Below are 18,604 nucleotides of genomic sequence, written 5' to 3' on the forward strand. Positions count from 1 at the left end.
TAAGTTGTTTATTATTTGGTTAAAGCATTTTGAGGAAAGCTGTCTGGCGTCCCCTAACTCTTGGGCTCCCGTGGAAAAGCTCTGGGCTACCGGAGCAGCTCTGGTCTTTGGAGAGAGATCTGCCTGGTGCAGCGAAGGGCATATCAAGGCCAGCAGAGGCCCTTGTCTTGTCCTTGATACACCAAGAGTACTTTCCAAGGGAGGCACTGTGGCTTTGCCACCTGGCTTTCTCTCTAGAAATATTTTTAGTTGTGGTGTGAGGCTCTGTTACATCTTAAAACAGAAGCCCCCTGAGTGTATGCCTTCCTGCTTAGCCAGTGCTGACTCTGTGCCCGTCTGAAATGCCTTTCCAGACAATGAATGAATTCGAATACCTGAAGCTGCTGGGCAAAGGCACATTTGGGAAGGTGATCCTGGTGAAGGAGAAGGCGACCGGGAGATACTATGCCATGAAGATCCTCAAGAAGGAAGTGATTGTGGCCAAGGTGAGCCCAGACTGGGCTTGGAAGTGGCCAGTCCCAGGGCCATTGGCCTCAGTCCCTTGGTCTCTGGGGGAGGGGAGGAGGTTTAGAGACACAGAGTGATACCCATCTTTGGGTCTTGTCTTGCAGGATGAGGTGGCACATACGCTTACAGAGAACCGAGTCTTGCAGAACTCAAGGCACCCGTTCCTGACAGTAAGTGTTGGGCTTCTTATGATTTAGGGGTCATAAAAGCCATCTACCCTACCTAGAGCCAGTGATGGACCAAGCTATCTTCTTTTATTGACTTAGGAGGTTTTTGTTTTAACTTGAAAAAAAAAATTAAATAACATTTTGCTTTTCCCCAGTTACATGTAAAAACAATTTTTTTAACATTCATTTTTAAAAAGCTTTTTTTTAAAAGAAGTTTGATTTTTTTCCTCCCCCAATGCTGTCATTTCTTGGTAATCTATCTCCACCTTCCCTTTCACCGAATAGCAAAGGTATCTAATTAAGAAAAAAAAATCCTTACAATCATATATAATTAAAAAAATAACCATTATATGGCCATGTCTGACAAGGTACCACTCTTTACACACCTGTAGATGACCACCCCTCTTCCAAGAGGTATGGAGATTTTGTTTCACAACCACTTCTGTGGAGTCAAGAGCAGGTGATACATTTGATCAGAGTTCTAAAGTCAAACCTGTTTTTAAATGATGATGATTTTCCTTCTCTTCGTATTAATGGCCTGTAGAGAGGGTTCTGGTTCAAGTGTGGGTTGTGACAGAAAATCTTCAAGGTACCTTCAGGTTCTAGGATTCTAGATCAGAGTTCAAATGGACTCTGTGTGTGTGTGTGTGTGTGTGTGTGTGTGTGTGTGTGTGTGTGTGTGTGTGGTGTAAAGGGGAGAAAGAGAGAGATCAGGATTGGGATTATGTGGACTTTATTGCTGAAATAGAAATAATGGAAATTTTGGTAGGAAGTGACACCCCCATCTTAGAATTGACAGTAGAGAAGTAGAGGAAAATAGACGTAATCTGACATGCATCTTAGAATTTGGGAGAGCAGATTTCACAGAGATCGAAGGAGGACAGGTAGAATCCCACAGACTACAATTCTGTACAAGAATATCAGCCTTGGTGGGGTTAGAAGCCCTCAAGAATGAAAATCTGAAGACATAAACATATAATTGAGATGAGGAGAAGAATGGTGTGTTTGTTGTCTAAGAAGACACATGTGGATGCACGGAAGCTCGATAACTGATTTAGGTTTTTAGTAGATGTATACAGAAGATAAAAGGAAGGAAAGCCTGACAAACTTAGAGGAGACTCACACAGGTGTTAGAAGGATGAAAACTTGCAATGAGCGGAAGCTGCCAAGCATTGTTAAAATATTTTATTTACAGTTAGGTCCCCCCGATTAATTCCAGTAGTGGAAACCGTAAACCAGTCTCAGTATTTCCAGTTTGCACTGCAGATTTCCATTGGGCTGGAACCAATGACCATGTTTTACATAATCATCACTTCAAATAGTATGAGTTTCAAGCCAATTCAACAAGTTCACAGGACTCATTATTTAAACGAATCAGGGCCTAGATGTGTCTTTTATATATCTAGATATATAGCTATATCTAGATATATCTATTATATTTATAGATATATCTATATGGATATGATCTATATAGATATAATGTATATCTATGTAGATAATGGTCTATAGATTACATTGATATATATTTGTCTTTGATTTCTGGCTTTGGATATCTATATATAGATATAATATAGATAAAATACTTATAATAGCTATATCTCTATCTAGATATGCCTATACGTAGGTATATTTATAATATGTCTATACCTATATATAATAGCTATGTCTGTATTTTAACACTGTTCAGGAAAAACCTTGAAGAGAGGTCTCTAATAGAATGTACTGAGGATTTGTGTTCAGTGTTGTGCTGTTTAAATATTTGTATTAGTGACTTGGGTAAAGGCGTAGATTGTGGATTTGTCATATTTACCGCTGCAAGAAGGTAGCAGAGACAGCTAACACGTTGAACAGAGGAAGGATGATCCAAAAAGATATCAACAGTTCAGAAAGATGAGTCGAACCTACTAAGAACTTAATTCTTATTAGACTTAATATGGATTTATGTCAAGATAAATTTAACAGGAATAAACAATATAATAGGGGTAAATAGAAACAGAATTTAAGAATTGTAAAAGTAAAATTCTTTTAATGGGTTAAAGAAACAACAGTCCACAATTACAAGCTAGGGGAAGTGGGACCAAATAACAGTTCATTTGAAAAAGATCTTCTGTTTGGGTGGACCACAAGTTCTTAAGGGTCAGGAGTGCAATATGGCAGCCAGAAAAGCCAATGGGATCTTAGGCTATATTCAGAGTTATAATTGTCCAGGATCTTGGACGTAATAGTTGTTTAACTCTACTCTAGTCAGACAACATGTGGAATTCTGCATTCATTTCTAGGTATTCCATTTTAGGAAAGTCATAGAGAATGTAGAAAACTATTCAGTAGAGGGGGACCAGGATGGTATGAAGAGTGAAGGATTAGTTGAAGGGACTTGGAGGATGTTTACCTGTTTAACCTTGAGGAAACCAGGTAGTACAGTGGTTAGAATGCTGGGCCTACAGTTAGGAAGACCCAAGTTCAAATCTGGCCTCAGACACTTACCAGTTGTGTGACCCTGAGCAAGTCACTTAACTTCTGTCTGCCTCAGTTGCTTCATCTGTAAAGTAAGGATAATAAAAGCACCTTTTCTTCCTAGGGTTGTTGTGAGGCTCGAATGAGCTAAGTCGGCACTTAACAAACACTTGTCCCTCTACCTCCTCCTCTTGCTTTTAACCTGGAAAGGCCAAGAGCTGAGAGGTGGGGGTGGCATTGTAAACTGTTTCAGATATTTGAGTGGCTCTCAGGTAGAAGAATTAGGCTTGTTTGGCTTAGCCCCTGAAGGCAAGACTGAAGCTGTTGGAAATTGCAACGTGGCAGATTTGGACTCCACATAAGGAAAGTCTTTCTAATGATTCAAGTGGTCCTAAAGCTGCTTTGGGAGTTGCAGTGGAAGACACCATCACTTAAGGTCTTCCATTAAAGGCTGGTGGCCACTTTGGGGGGATTTTTAGAGAGGGTTCATGGTTATAGGTTAAACTGGAGAGACTCCAAGGTCCTTACTTTGCAACTCTAGGTTCTGTGTGTCTGTATATAACAATGGTTCGCTTTTGTACAAAAGATAGAGGCAGCTTGTTGTGGTGGAAAGAACCCTGGACCCAGTGTCAGGAAACATGGGTGTGAGTCTTACATCCAACTCTTAGTAGTCACACGAACCTGGAGCAGTTGCTTCACTTTCCTCATCTGTGAAATGGAGGTAATAATGAGAATGATAATATCTGTACTCTCTACCTTGCAAGATTGTTATAAGGAAATTATACTGTACACCTTAAAGTATTCTGGAAATGTGAGAGGGCTACAGCTTGGACCAGTGATTTCATTGATGTAGGGGGCCACAGGGCCCCTTCTCCTTCTTCCTGTTAGGAACTTCTTCTCTAAATGCAGGTCATTATCTTCTCTGCAAGCTAGATAAGTTATAGAGAGTTGCCTGGCCCAGGTTTACACTGGCAGTGTATGTCAGAGGCAGTACTTGAACCAGTTCTGTATCCACCATGCTATGCTGCCTATCATAAAAATGTGAGTTACTATATGTTTGTTGATATGTGTGTGTATACACACATGTGTATGTATGTGTATGTGCGTGTATATATGTGTATGTGTGTGTATATATGTGATATATATGATATATCTATCTATATCTATCTATCTATCGATCTATCTACACACACACACACACACACACACTTTTTATTATTGGGACAGCTAGGTGGATAGAGTGTCAGGCCTGGAGTCAGGAAGAACTGAGTTCGTATCCAGCCTCAAACACTTAGCTGTGTGGCCCTGGGCAAGTCACGTAACCCTGTTTGCCCCAGTTTCCTCATCTGTAAAATGAGCTGGAGAAGGAAGTGGCAAAACTCTAGTATCTTTGTCAAGAAAACCCCAAATGGGATCACGAATAGTTGGACATGAGTAAAACAACTAAACAAAAACAACAGTCACAAAACCCTGCATATACACAGGAGGCTAATAATGCCTTTGAAGAGAGAAGAACAGCTGACAATTGCATGGGCCTCCTTTGAGCTTCCATTCCTAAGGATGATCCAGCGAAGGGCTCTCCTGTACATCACAGCTCGCCGCGCGACTGACTAAAGCCCTTACTTTAAAAGCAGGGGGCAGAATGAGAAGAAGCGCAATGCACAATTGGCCAGATTCTTGGCTGATCAGTGTTGATGTCACACTGTTACACGGATGTATCCCAGAGTGCAGGTGAAAGGTCTGAGAATCCTGGGCCCCATATCAGCAGCAGGATTGGAAGGAGGGATCAGAGGCCCTTCACTGGGCTCTTGCTGTGCTGAGCTCTCGGCAGAGCCTGGCTTCCCGATGATAGCCTCTGTATACAAAACCAACAGCCTGGCCCTCGCAGCGTCACTGGGGTGTCTTGGAAGTGGCCATTGGCCACCCCACAGCCCACAAAGGGAGGGAACCGATCGTTATGATCTTTTAGCATGAGTCCGCCTGAGTTGTGACTGATATCCATACTTGCAGGCTGCACCCATGTTTGTATTTCTCTCTCCAGTCTCCTTAAAGAATGAGGCTATATTAGGCACAGTTAGTCCATCCAAGCAGTAGTTATCATGCGTGGAAAAATTACGGGTTACCTTTTGTCCTTTTGTTTCCAAAGCCAGAGATCAAAGACAAAAAAGTCATAGGAAAATGGCAAAAAGAATCTCTTGTCAGCCTGGGATCAGCCACCTCCAGGCCCCAGTGTTCTGCTAGGCAGTAGCAACACCTCCTGCCAGCCAAGGGGGCCACAGATCCATCCCCAGCTAACCCGCATTGCCCCACAGCTCAGTTCCCACAGGGCAGAGGATGACCACTAACAAATGGATGGTGACACCCCCTTCCCCCGCCCGAGCCCTACCTGTGCTGGAAATATTCCAGAACCCTGCTCTCCTCGAACCCCAGAACCTACTGTATTCTTGGAAAAAGACCATGTGCCCTGCCATTGCTCTTCAGAGATCCATGGACCCTCGTCATCTGCCCTGCTACCTCTCTACCTATAAGCATTGCCTGACCTTTCCCTCTGCCCTGCTACCTCCCTGCCTACAAGCATTGCCTGGCTTTTCCCTCTACTACTAACTGAAGATAAACATAAAATCTCCTTTATGTTTTGTCTCTCCAGTTAGAGTGTGAGTTCCTATGAATGTCCCCAGCGCTTAGCACAGTAACTAGCACTTAGTAATTTCTTAATCAGTGAGTTTCTATTCCATTCCATTCAGTAAACCACTAGTACAATGAAAAAAATCACTAGAGGTGAAAGACCTGGGCTCGAGTTCCGGCTACATAGAATCAGAACTGGAAGGGATCTTGGGAGACCAGTTGGTTTAATTTCATCATTTTATGAAGGGGGGGCAAATTGAGGCCTACCTAAGAAAGGAGAAGAGATTGGTCCAAGGTCACACATTGAGTCAGTGACAGGATCAAGACCAGAACCCAGGCGTCTGGGGCTCCTTCCATTAGAAAACATTATTCCCTCTTACTGGCTGTGTAATACTGGACAAATAATTTCTCTTTGCTGAGGCTTTTTCTCCTCTGATACTATCTACACTACCTTTCTCATGGGGTATTGTGAAGAAAGTGTTTGGTAACTGTAAAGTTCGGCTGTTTTTCAGTTGTGTCTGAGTCTTCATGACCCCATCTGGGATTTTCTTGGCAGAGATACTGCAGTGGTTTGCCATTTTCTTTTCCAACTTGTTTTCAGATGAGGAAATTGAGGCAAACAAGGTTAAGTGACCTGTCCAGGGTCACACAGCTAGGAAGTGTCTGAGGCCAGATTTGAACTCACAAAGGTGAGTCTTCACCACCTAGCTGCCCTAGCTATGAGATCGCATTGTTGGTCAGTCGTGTCCAACTCTTCCCGACTACCCCATTTGGGGTTTTCTTTGCAAAGGTACTGGAGTAGTTTGCCATTTTCTTCTCCAGCTCATTTTTAGATGAGGAAACTGAGGCAAACAGGGTGCAGTGACATGTTCAGGGTCACACAGCTAGGAAGGGTCTGATGCCCGATTTGAACTCAGGAAGATGAAGCTTCCTGACTCCAGGCCTGGTGCTCTATCCATTGCACCACTGAGCTGCCCTATATTCACAGGCAAAAGTTAACAGATCTTTGCCGAGCTCCCTTTTTTCTTTTGCGCTGTATTCAGTTCACTTGTGGAGGAGCTAGAAGAGGAGCTGACTCTGCCTCTGTTCTTAGGGAGCTCATAATCTCAGTGGGAGAGGAGACACATACACATGTAGGGCACCGCAGGACAGTGCGTCAGTGAGGGCTGGCTAGCGAGTTCAGATTTGGAGTTAGCAGGACCCAAGGTAGAATCCAAGTTTGGCTACCTCTGTCATCTTGGGCATGTTACCTCTAGGCCTTAGGGAGAAGAGGAGAGCGGAACTGTCAGGCCTGTGACGTTCCTTCTATCCGGAAGTGTCTGATCCTGTCTGATCCTCTTTTTAGGCACTGAAGTACTCATTCCAGACGCATGACCGCCTATGCTTTGTGATGGAGTATGCCAATGGAGGAGAGGTAAGGAGATCAGAGCCCTGACAAGTAGGGGTGCGGATCCGAGGGAGGCCTGATGTTTGTAACAGCCAGTATCACCGCCTGCCTGGCATGGACAGAGAACGGTGCCAGGCACTGAGGGAGATAAAAAGCTCAGATAAGATACAGTCACCATCCTCGTGGTGTTCGTTGTAAGGCACATAAGTAGCTATGGTACACAAAATGACAGGAGAAGTGCATTGGAGTGGATTTCCTGAAGAAGGATGGTGTGACATCTCAGGGATCAGTCCAGGCTTCGTGGGAAAGGTGGCCTATGAGTTGAGCTTTAATAGGAAATCAAGCAGGTGAAGAAGGGGAGGGAAGTCATTCCAGGCACAGGAAACTCTGTGAACAAAGCCATGGAGGTGAGACAACACAGGGCCTTTTGGGGATGATAGAGAGGAGTCTGGTTTGGTTGGAGCATAAACATTTGGCCTCAGCGTCAGGAAGACCTGAATTCAAATCTAGACTCAGATGTTCATTAGCTCTGTGGTCCTGGGCAAGGGTCTCTGTTTACCTCTGTTTCCTCACCTGTAAAATGGGGGTAGTAATGGCACCTACCAGCCAGGGTTATTGTGAGGCTCAAGTGGCATAATTGTAAAGTGCTTAGCACAGTGCCCAGCGCATGTAAATGCTATATAAATGTTAGCTTTTATTATTTATTAACTGTGTGCAGAGAGGATAATTGGAGCTCTTAGGCAGGAATGGCTGGCATGCTTCCAGACTGTGGAGGACCTTAGATACTATGCAGATGAACTTGACCTTGACTTGGCAATAGAGAGCCATAGAATGTTTAGAGCAGAATAACGTGACCAAATCTAAGTAGGAGGAAAACAGGCGGCGGGTGAAGGATTCATTGGAGGGAGGGTAGATGCTCTCTGCACCCTCGACTTCAGAAATACTTCACTTTCTGTTCCTGGTTAGCCTGTTTGGTTACACGAAGCAGCAACACACTGATGATTAATGTGCTAAAATAGAAACTTACCGGCTGGGACTGGGATGTAGTCAGCTCTCCTATCCATGGGATCTTTTTTTTTTTTGGTTTGTTTGTTTGGATGGGTTTTACTTGAGGCACTGCGTTCCCTCCCCAGCTCCCAGGGATTTCGAGCCCATCAGAGAGGATTAAATGGCATCCAGTCAACTTACTGTCTAAATCAGGCCACATGTGGCCTTGAGGCCTAAGATTCCCCATCTTTGGTCTAAGTCATCTGCTAGGCTTAGAAATAGGCTAAGGCAGCTAGGTGATACAGAAGAATGGAGCACTGGGCCTGGAGTCAGGAATACTGGAGTTCAAATCTGGCCTCAATCACTGACTAGCCATGTGACCCATGCAAGTCACTTTACCTCTTTCTGCCTCAGTTTCCTCAACTGTAAAATAGAGATAATACTAGCACCTACCTCTCAAACTTTTATGAGGATCAAATAAGATAATATTTGAAAAGCATTCATGCGGCACAGTGCCTGGCATGTAGATGCTTAATAAATGTTTGTTTCCTTCCCCAGAGCTGAACCTGTGGGAAGGAGGAGAAGTAAAACTTTGTGGTAGAATGAGATCTCCCCCAGGGTCCTTGCAGGGTGTGTGGAGGGGAGTAGTGGCTTGGATCCAGTATATTTTAAAATAAAACAGACTGTATTGGGGTTTGACCGAAGGACTTCACATTATCAAGATCAATAGATTTTGTGGTGTTAGTGGAAAGAGAGTTGGGCACGAAGTCCATGAAACCTGAGTTCATATCTACTCTGACACTTAATGATAGCTTGTGATTTTTTTGTTTTTTTTTCCCAAGCTATAAAATAGAGATGATGATGCTTCACCTGTCTACTTCATGGAGGGGTTACAGGTTATAAAGAAAATCAGACTTTAGGTACTACAGAGATGGGAGTCCTTCTTCCCTTTGTTTGAAAATGGTTGGTTAGAGACGGGGTTTGGTTGCTGTGCAGGACCTCTCTAGGCAAGAAGGGGGACTACCCTCCTCAGCCTCCTGAGGCCAGGCTAGTGTTCTTTCTGCCATGCTCCTCTTCTTTCAAAGGTTTCTGGGCCTAGCGTTTTGAATGCTGACATTAGCTTCCTCCTCCAGGACTCGCTTCTAGCTTGGCTGGTCATTTTGGACAGTACTTGAGTGTACAGAGTCCTGTCTTCAGTAGCCTCCTCAGGAAGGTTTGAATTGAAATTTTAGGAATTTCTGGAGTCCACAAAACTTTATGACAAATGGGGGAAGACAGCTTTTTCATCACAAGCTCGGGAAAGAGGGCATTGAGGAAGTATAACGTGTCTTTGTCTCCACAGCTGTTTTTCCATCTCTCCCGAGAGCGGGTATTCTCCGAAGACCGAGCCAGATTCTACGGGGCAGAGATTGTGTCTGCGCTGGACTACTTGCATTCTGAGAAGAATGTAGTGTACAGGGACCTCAAGGTAGGGTTAACAGCAATTTGGGTCCAGAAAAACGGGGCAGTACTATGTAGCAACTATTAGAGCTGGTCTCTTGACTTTAAAAAATTACGTAGTAAACTTAGAGGCAGTTTGGGGTAGTGGATTAAGAAATGGCCTAAAAACCAGGAAGATCTAGATTCAGATCCCGCTTCTGACACATACTGTGTGTGCGCATCCCCACTGTATGACTGCCCTCCCCCCACGGTGGGACAGCGGGGTAAGTCTCCCACCCTGTTTGTGCCCTGGTAGCTCTTTAAGGCTGTAAGTTGCAGAGAAGATATCAATCTGTATCAGTAAAGGGAGTTTCCTTACCTGGAAGGTCCAGTCTCTATCCTTATCTCCCTATATTAAATTTAACCAGCTAGTAATAAAATTGCCGTATTTGATTATGCCCCATTCCCAATTTCTTTTTGTTTTTCTACTGTATTTTAAAAGATGTTTTATTGATAATCTTCTCTTTTCCAATCCTTACTGTCACATCCTATTACCTCATCCCTCTTCCCCCATACAAACCCTCCCTCATAAGAAATAAACAGATGCAAGCAAAATATCACATTGGCAGGTTTGAAGATGTGCGTCTCATTCTGCGGCTCTAGTCCATCATCTCTCTGCCAAAAGGCAGAAAGCAGGCCTTCTGAAGTGTTTGTTGGCCACTGCATTTCCTAAGTCTGAAGCCTTTCTGCTTCGATAATTGACATTATTGTGGCCATCATGTATCATGTTCTCCTGCTTCTAAAGAGCCAGTTACTTGATACAGGGAGGGATGGCAGAAGCCAGGCAGGAGGCAGAAAGAACCCTGGATTTGATGTCTGGTTTGGGTGAGGCAAAGTTTGAAAGAGAAAGGGATTAAGGGAAGGAGCTGTGAATATTTAGAGGTTTTTGGAATTGAAGAATTCTTCTCCTCCTCCTCCTCTTCTTCTTCTTTTTGGTGAGGTGATCGGGGTTAAGTGACTTGCCCAGGGTCACACAATTAGTAAGCATTAAGTGTCTGAGGCTGGATTTGAACTCAGGTCCTCCTGACTCCAAGGTCAGAGCTGTATTCACTGCTCCACCTTCGTGCCCCAGAATACCCTTCTTCTTGGTGGGGCAAACTATGGATGGCAAAAGCACTAGCAAAGAGTGGTCACTCAGGCCTCCCTCTCTGATCCGTTAGCCCCCATCAAAACTCCCAATGCTCAGGAAGCCCCAAAGAACGGTCCAGTCCCCATACAGTTCTCTTTGGGGGCATATTATCCTACACCCCAAGACCACCATGCCACCAACTGTCAGGCTCTTCCTGACCAGACACTGGTAGGTACCTACAAGGGACAGCTTCTTTTCCCATGTAGGCCGTGTCCAGTCCTCAGTGTCTTCTGTCCATTCCCTTAATAATGCCCACGTTGGTGAGGGACAGAGAGGTCAGTGGGGTGGGGCCACTTGAACAGAGCTGAACTACCCATTTTCATGCAGTCCCTCACAAGAGGGCGTAAATGCAGTGGCAAAGACACGGTTTGTATCTTTGCCCCGCTGCTTGCTGGCTGTGGTAGCACAGGCGAATCAGTTCCCCCTGAGCCTCTGTTTCTTTATCTGTATAATGGGAGTAATCCTTGCAACTTTCTGCCCAGTGGAACTATTTTGAGGGAGGTGCTTTGTGAAAACTAAAGGCACTCATGGAAATGTTTATTAATCCCAGATCAGCAACTGAATTACTGTGTAACCTGGGGCAAACCTCTTCCTTCTTGGCCCTCAGTTTCCCCTACTGAAATGAAGGGGTTTGATTTAATGGTCCCAGAGGCTTCCACGGCTGACATCCCATGATTCCAGAATTTCCTTAGAAGAGGGAAGAAGACTTATTGGAGGTGGGATTAAGGAAATGGTCAAGAATCATATAGTTGTTTTGGCCTATTCTTGCACATAGGAACCCAAGAGTGGGAAGGGACTTTAGAGACTGTGTTGGTTGGAGCCTCCTCATTTATGAGGCAGCCAGGTGGTGCAGTGGATAGAGCACTGGACCTGGAGTCAGGAGGACCTGAGTTCAAATCCTGCCTCACTGACAGTCACTAGCTGTGTGACCTTGGGCAAGTCATGTAACCACTATCTGCCTCCATTTACTTATGTGTAAAATAGGGATAGTAATAGCATGTACTTCCTAGGGTTGTTGAAGGATAAAATAAGAATATTTGTAAAGTGCTTTGCAAATTTTAAAGTGCTATAAAAATGCTAACTCTTAATAGCTATTGGGGCAGCTAGGGGGCGCCACAGTGCATAGAGCGCTGGGCCTGGAGTCAGGCAGTCTCATCTTCGCGAGTTCAAATATGATGTCAGACACTTTCTAGCTGTGTGACTTGGACAAGTCACTTAACCCTGTTTGCCTCAGTTTCCTCATCTGTAAAATGAGCTGGAGAGTGAAATAGCAAACCACTCCAGTATCTTTGCCAAGAAAACCCCAAATGGGTTCATGAAGAATCAGACATGACTGAAAAATGACTCAAAAAATATTAGCTATTATTTTACCAATGAGGAGACAGAGGTACAGAAGAGAAGTGACTTTCCCAAGGTCACATAGTTTTCAAGTGTCAAACTCAAAATTTGAACCTGAACCTTCTGGCTCCATACCTACAGCATCACCAAGCACCCTTTGGAAGGGACCTCAGAGTCCATCTAGACTAACCCATACGTAAACAGGAATCTCCATAAACCCACAAGCGGTCTGCTAGCTAAGGCTCTAATGAGGAGGAACACACTACCCCACAGGAGAACCATTTCCACTTTTGGACAGCTCTCATTTTTAGCCAATTTTTTCTTACATCAAATATCTGTCAGCCTCTGCAGTTTCTACCTGTCATTCCCTAATTCTGCTTTTTGGGGCCAAGCCAAGCAGGCCTACTCCCCCTTGAATGATGGCCCTTCACGTACTGAAGAATAGCTGTCATCCATGTTTAACAACCTCAGTTCCTCCACCCTATGGCGTGGTCTCAAGGCCTTTGACCATTTTAGTCCTATACCAGCTCTCCAGCTCCTCTGTGGGGCATCCAGAGCCCGGCCCAGTGCTGGGTTGGATCATGGCAGAGTTGAGTCTTACTATGTGTTGCCTCTCTAGTCCTGGACCCTTGTACTTTGGAGCTTTTTAGCTAGTACCATCATTGACAGATTGAACTTGTAAAACTCCCCAGTCTTTTTCAGATGAGCTGCTTTCTAGCCCATCTTGTTCTTGTGAAGCTGATTTTTTTAAGCCAAATGGAAGACTTTTCCCTATTAAATCTCATCATTTTAGGGTCAGCTCGATGTTTATAGGGTTATAGATTTAGAGTGGGAAGGTCCTATTAGGCCTGTAGTCCAACCCTGTGTTCTATCTAGCCTGTCTGTCAGCATGATGTAGGGGAAAAGCGTGCTGGTTTTAGGAGACCTCAGTTCAAATCAGTGATCTACCACTTCATACCCATGTGGCCTTGGTCAAATTACTTTCTCTGGGCCTCAGTTTCCCTCACTGTAAAATCAGGGGGTTGATCTACATAGCTCTAAGTCTTAAAGCCACAGAACTTTAATCCTGACATCTAATGGGTTAGTTATCCCGCCTACTTTTGTGTTCCCTTCAAATCTGATAGATGTACCATCTATGCCTTTATCCTAGTCATTCATAAAAGTATTAGATAGCACGAGATCAAGAGTAGCTCTCTAGAGCACTCCCTCCCCCCCTTCCCGCAAGGCTGACGTTGAACTCTTAATGACTACTGTTAGGTCATTCAGTCAGTTTGTACTATCATCTGTCTCACATCTCCCCTTCTTGTTGATAAGAATAACACGAGAGACTTGGTCAAATCCTTTGCCAAACTCTAGGTTAAAATTCCCTTATCTGCCGGATATTAATCGTGAGATAAAAGGAAATGAAATTAGTCTGGCATGACCTATTCTTTAGGAAAAAAAATTGATGCCTCATAACAATAATAATAATAATATAGCATTTATATACTATAATATTTATATAAGATAGTATAATGATATAGCATTTATATAATGCTTTGAGATTTGCAAAGCATTTTATATGTTATTTTACATGTTGCAATAGCCCTATGAGGTAGATTTTATTATTATCATCCCTATTTTACAGCTGAATAAACTGAGGGAAATGGAGGTTGTCACTTGCCCAGAGTTATACAGCTGGGTGGCTGAGATAGGGTTCGCGCTCAGATTTTCCTGACTCCCAAGTCCGCTCTCTACCTCCTCCTCCATCTAGCTGTCTCTATTCTTTATATCCCATTTTCCACCCTTTTTCTAGATCCACCCCTCCTTTGTGACAAGGAAAAAAATTTAAGCAAAACATCTGACATAGAGACTTCATCTGATAATGTTTGTGCGTATAATAATTTGTTCTAGCAGCTTCTGGGAGAAAAGGTATATTTAACTATTTTTTCCTCTGAAGCTTTCGTTAATTTTTCCATTACTCCAAATCCAACTTCTTTTTAGTGACCTTTTTATCTACTTTGTTGTAATCATCGTGTGTAGTATTTTCTTAGTTTTGCTTGTTTTGTTCTCTTTCAGTTCGTGCAAGTCTTCCCTGGACTCTATGAATTCCTTGTATTTCTCATTTCTTACTACATAATAATATTCCATTGCATTCAAAACCGTTTTTTTTTTTTTAAAAAAACTGTTCCCCAGTCAATGGGCACTTGGTCTGTTTCCAATGCTTTGCTACCACAAAGAATGCTGCTATTAACAGTTGGGCATATACTGGACCTTTGTTTGTCTGCTTCCTTTGGAGCATAAGTCCAGTAGTGGAATAGCTGAGTCAGAGAGTAAGAATGATTTACTTTTTCTACATAATTTCAAATTGAAATCTGTGATGATTGGGCAACTTGTGGTAATCCCCTCTATATTTTGTACACCAGTTATTTCTGGATTACCAGAAATATTCAGTGTAACAACCCATCACTCCACTCATTCATCAGTTTTCTTCTTATCTAGCTGCCTTCCTTTTCCACTTAGACTGACTTGCCCTGCAGATTATTATCAGGCCATCAGATCCTACCCGGCCTTTCTGTGAACCCTTAGAAATCTGCTTTCCCAAAACCTAGATTAGATGTCAGATTTGCGTGTCACTCTTTGTTCCCTTCTGTATCAAAATTCTAAGATGGAATTCCCCCCCTTGGTTCCCATCATTTTTATGTCAATCAGTTCCTCCTTCTTGGTGAGAATAAGGTCAAGAATAGCAGTTCCTCTTGTTAGTTCTTCCACCTTTAGAAGATGCAGTTAGAGAAGCCAAGAACTTATTATCTACCCTACTTGGAGGAGGGTGAGGGAGAGAACTGTAACAAATATCCAGCTGATTGAAGTTCCCCATCACTATGTCATGCCTCCAGCTATGCTTGTGGTCTCCAATATACTCCAGTGACAATATTGATTCTGTTTCTACCTTTGTTGATCTTACTCCAAAGGCTTGCCCCCCCGCGGTTCCCCTGCTCTCTCTGGTTCCTGGATCTCCTCACATGAGTTTATCTTTTTTTTTAATATATACCGCTCTTTCTCCTTTTTAAAAAATATATTTTTATCTTGTGGAATCTTTCCCAATTGCATTAAAATATGTTAATATTAATTTTTAAACATTTTGAGTTCCAAACTCTCACTTTCCCTCCTGCCCCACCTCTCCTGGATTTGATATCATTTGTTTCGTGCATTTTGAACCCTCTCCTCCACCTCCACCTCCCTTCCTTGCCCATTTTTACCCGTCCTGTTATTTTTAAATAAGGGCTATCCTTCTAGAGCCATATTCTACTCATGGGTCTCCGATTGTCAGTGATACCTCTCAATCCTGTCTGCTTTACCGTGTTAGGGTGTTTCTTTCGGCTTGCTTGCTGTCCAGTGTTAGTGCATTTCTTTTTGTCTTCTGAGGTCAAGGCTATCTCCTTCCTTGGATTTGTTTCTTGTTAATTTCTGGGCATCTCTTCTTCCTACGCATGTGTCTGCTCTCTTTCTTTTCTAGCTTATAGATGTTCTTAGACAGTTTTTTCCTCCCTTTCCCCCTTTCTTTTCATTTTAAAGCCCTTTTAATTATATTTGTAAAACTCCACGCAAATACGTTTTTATCAGCCTTTATTAAATGTACTCCCTTCCTGGCCTAGGAAATATGTCATGATTTCTATAACCCAAGGCACTTTTGTGGCCATTTTTGCAAGTTATTCAGTGACTCTTGTATATATTTCCTGAGCACCAATGGGTAAGCTTTGTGCTCAATGCTTTTGGAGAGTTGTAGAAGGAAAAGACCCAATCCTGTGCTCAAGGAGCAACTAATTTAGTAACTAAATAGGACAGTAACTCAAGGCAGCATGGAATCAGGCATGGAGAATGGACATCCACGTAGCTGGAGGGAATGGAAGAGGGACGGCTCTCGAAAGGGATAGGATGTTTAGGACAGGGACGTCTTCACAGAGGGGCTAGCTTTGGAAGACTTTTCCCTGTGGTTTTTGGCTGTCTTCTGGGGCTTAGTTTCCATGTCTGTCTTTGTCTCTGGGCAAAGCTCCCTGCTTTTTATTTCCTAGGGGTGAATAGCTAGGGTGCAGTGGGAAGACTTCCTTGCCTGGGAATCAGGAGATTTGGGGTTCTAGCCATAATTCTGCCGGCTAGTTAGGCTGGTGACCTTGGGTGAGTCCCCTTTCTGGGCTTCAGTTCCCTAAGTAAAACCAGGTTGGGGTGAGAGTCAGTGAGGTCTGACATTCTCTGTTCTGAGGTCAGATGTTTTGTGTTCTCTTTGGTCCAGTCTGTCTTTCTAACCTTGCTCTTGATTTTGACTTCTGCCCAGTTGGAAAACCTAATGCTGGACAAAGATGGTCACATCAAAATCACCGACTTCGGTCTGTGCAAGGAGGGGATCAAAGATGGTGCTACAATGAAGACCTTCTGTGGGACTCCAGAATATCTGGCCCCTGAGGTGAGTTTACCCTGTCTCCCTACCCTGGGTGAATCTCTTTTCTTTTATGGGCCTCAGTTTCCCCACTTGCAAAGTGAGGGGGTTGGAGTTTGTGAGCTCCCATACACTATGGTGTGCACATGGGAGGTAAGCTGTCTTTTACCATTCTTTATATAGGTGTTTAATAAATGCTTATTGACTAACTCTGTGATTTCTAGGCCAGCTGCTTTGTGTTCCAGCTCTGCTTTCCTGGGATATTTGTAACTTTGATAAATATTTATTGAACCTGATGTGTGTAGAACACTGCTCCTTGTTGGAGGAGATAGAGGGTTTAGATGAGGTCAGATATGTTCCTTTCGTCAATAAGATCCCACAATAGTGTGGCCTTGGTTCCATCCTTCAATGACCCATGGTTAGAGATTACTTCTCAGTGCCTCATTAAAGGAACTCATGCTGTCAACTAAGCCCGTTTTCTTTTTGAAAATATTTTATTTTTTCCCAATTACATGTAAAAACAACTTTAACATTCTTTTTTCAAATTTTGAGTTTCAAATTCTCTCTGTTCCTCTCCTCTCCCTCTCATTGAGAAGGCAAGCAATTTGACATATGTTATACAGGTGTAGTCATTCAAAATACATTTCCATGTAAGTCATGCTGTGAAAGAAAGCAGACTGCCCCTCCCCCCAAAAAAAGGCAAGAAAAATAAAGAAGGTAAAGAAAAAGTATCTTTGTTCTGCTTTCAGGCTCCACCAGTTCTTTCTCTGGAAATGGACAGCACCTTTCAGAATTGTCTTACATCATTGTATTACTGAGAATAGCTAAGTTATTCACAATAGATCATCATATAGGATTGCTCTCACTCTGTAGAATAGTCTTCTGGTTCTGCTCATTTCACTTTGCATCAGTTCATGTGAGTCTTTCTAGATTTTTCTGAGAGCGTCCTGCGCATCATTTCTTATAGCATAATAGTATTCCATCACATTCATATACTATAACTTGTTCAGCCAGTCCCCAATTGACGGGCATCCCCTCAACTTCCAGTTCTTTGCCACCACAAAATGAGCTGCTATAAATAACCCATTTCCTTTTATAGGAAACTGAAAACACCTGCTAAGCACTGTGGGTATAAATACCCCGCAGAGGCCAAAAGGTTGCTCTCATCCTGCTTGTAGCTTTCTCCTCCCTGACTTAAATAATCCTCTTCCCTTTTAAAAGAAAAATTGACACTTTTTGTTCTGATGTGACAGAGCTTCGCAGCAAACCCCCCTTCCAAAGTATCCCCCAGTTTCCATCCTAAGACATTTTGAGACTATGGTACTTCATTGTTATGGTCGTTATGTATAATGTTGTTGTTACTGTATGTATTGTTAGCCCTGTGGCTTTCGCTCTGTATCATTTTGAAGTCTTCCCAGGTTTCTCTGAATTGTTCGTTTTTGTTGTCCCTTATTAATCACATACTAGAGTTTAAGCGATTGCTCCATCATTGGTTACGCATTTTGTTTCCAGCTTTTTTTGTGTTCTCTTGAGAGGAGGTACTGCTTTTTGCTTTTCTTTGTTTCCCCAGCACTTAACACAGTGCCTGGCATGCAGTAGGTGCTTAATAAATGCCTGCTGACTGACTTAAAAATAATGGTGCTCTGAATATTTTTGCACATTTGGCTTTTTCTTATTGTCAGTAACCTCCTGGAGTATACCCAGGCCTATTAGTGGAATCTGTGGGTCAAAGGGTATGAACAATTTAGTAATTTTTCTTGTGTAACTCCAAATTGTTTTCCAGAATACTTGAACCAATTCAAAGCTCTACCAGCAGGGAATTAGCATGCTTGCCTCTAGCCCCTGCAACATGATGTTTTTCCCGTGTTTGTTAACTTGATGAATGTGAGGCAGTACTTCAGGGTTGTTTGAATTTTAGTTTTCTCTGTTTATTAGTGATTTGAACATTTTTTCCCAAGGAGTGATTGGCAGTTTGTATTTCTTTTTCTTTTCTTTTCTTTTTTTTTGGTTCATATCCTTTGACCACTTGTATATTAAAGAATAGCTCTTAATCATATAAATAAATATCAGTAAATATCAATTCCCTAGAAATTTTGGATGCTAAGAGCTTTTTTTTT

General features: G+C 42.9%; 1 protein-coding gene across 1 annotated transcript in view; it reads left to right on the forward strand.

The window, feature by feature from the left end:
• The window catches only part of AKT1 (AKT serine/threonine kinase 1), a 134,528-nt gene that overhangs the window by 83,339 nt on the left and 32,585 nt on the right, over positions 1 to 18,604 (forward strand). The window contains 5 exon segments of the mRNA XM_078150383.1: positions 354 to 485; positions 612 to 677; positions 7,099 to 7,167; positions 9,470 to 9,595; positions 16,386 to 16,514. Coding sequence (XP_078006509.1) covers positions 354 to 485; positions 612 to 677; positions 7,099 to 7,167; positions 9,470 to 9,595; positions 16,386 to 16,514 — 522 coding nt within the window.

This window comes from Phascolarctos cinereus, unplaced genomic scaffold, assembly GCF_003287225.1.
Source record: "Phascolarctos cinereus isolate Bilbo 61053 unplaced genomic scaffold, phaCin_HiC Scaffold_2;HRSCAF=192, whole genome shotgun sequence".
Classification (NCBI taxonomy): domain Eukaryota; kingdom Metazoa; phylum Chordata; class Mammalia; order Diprotodontia; family Phascolarctidae; genus Phascolarctos; species Phascolarctos cinereus.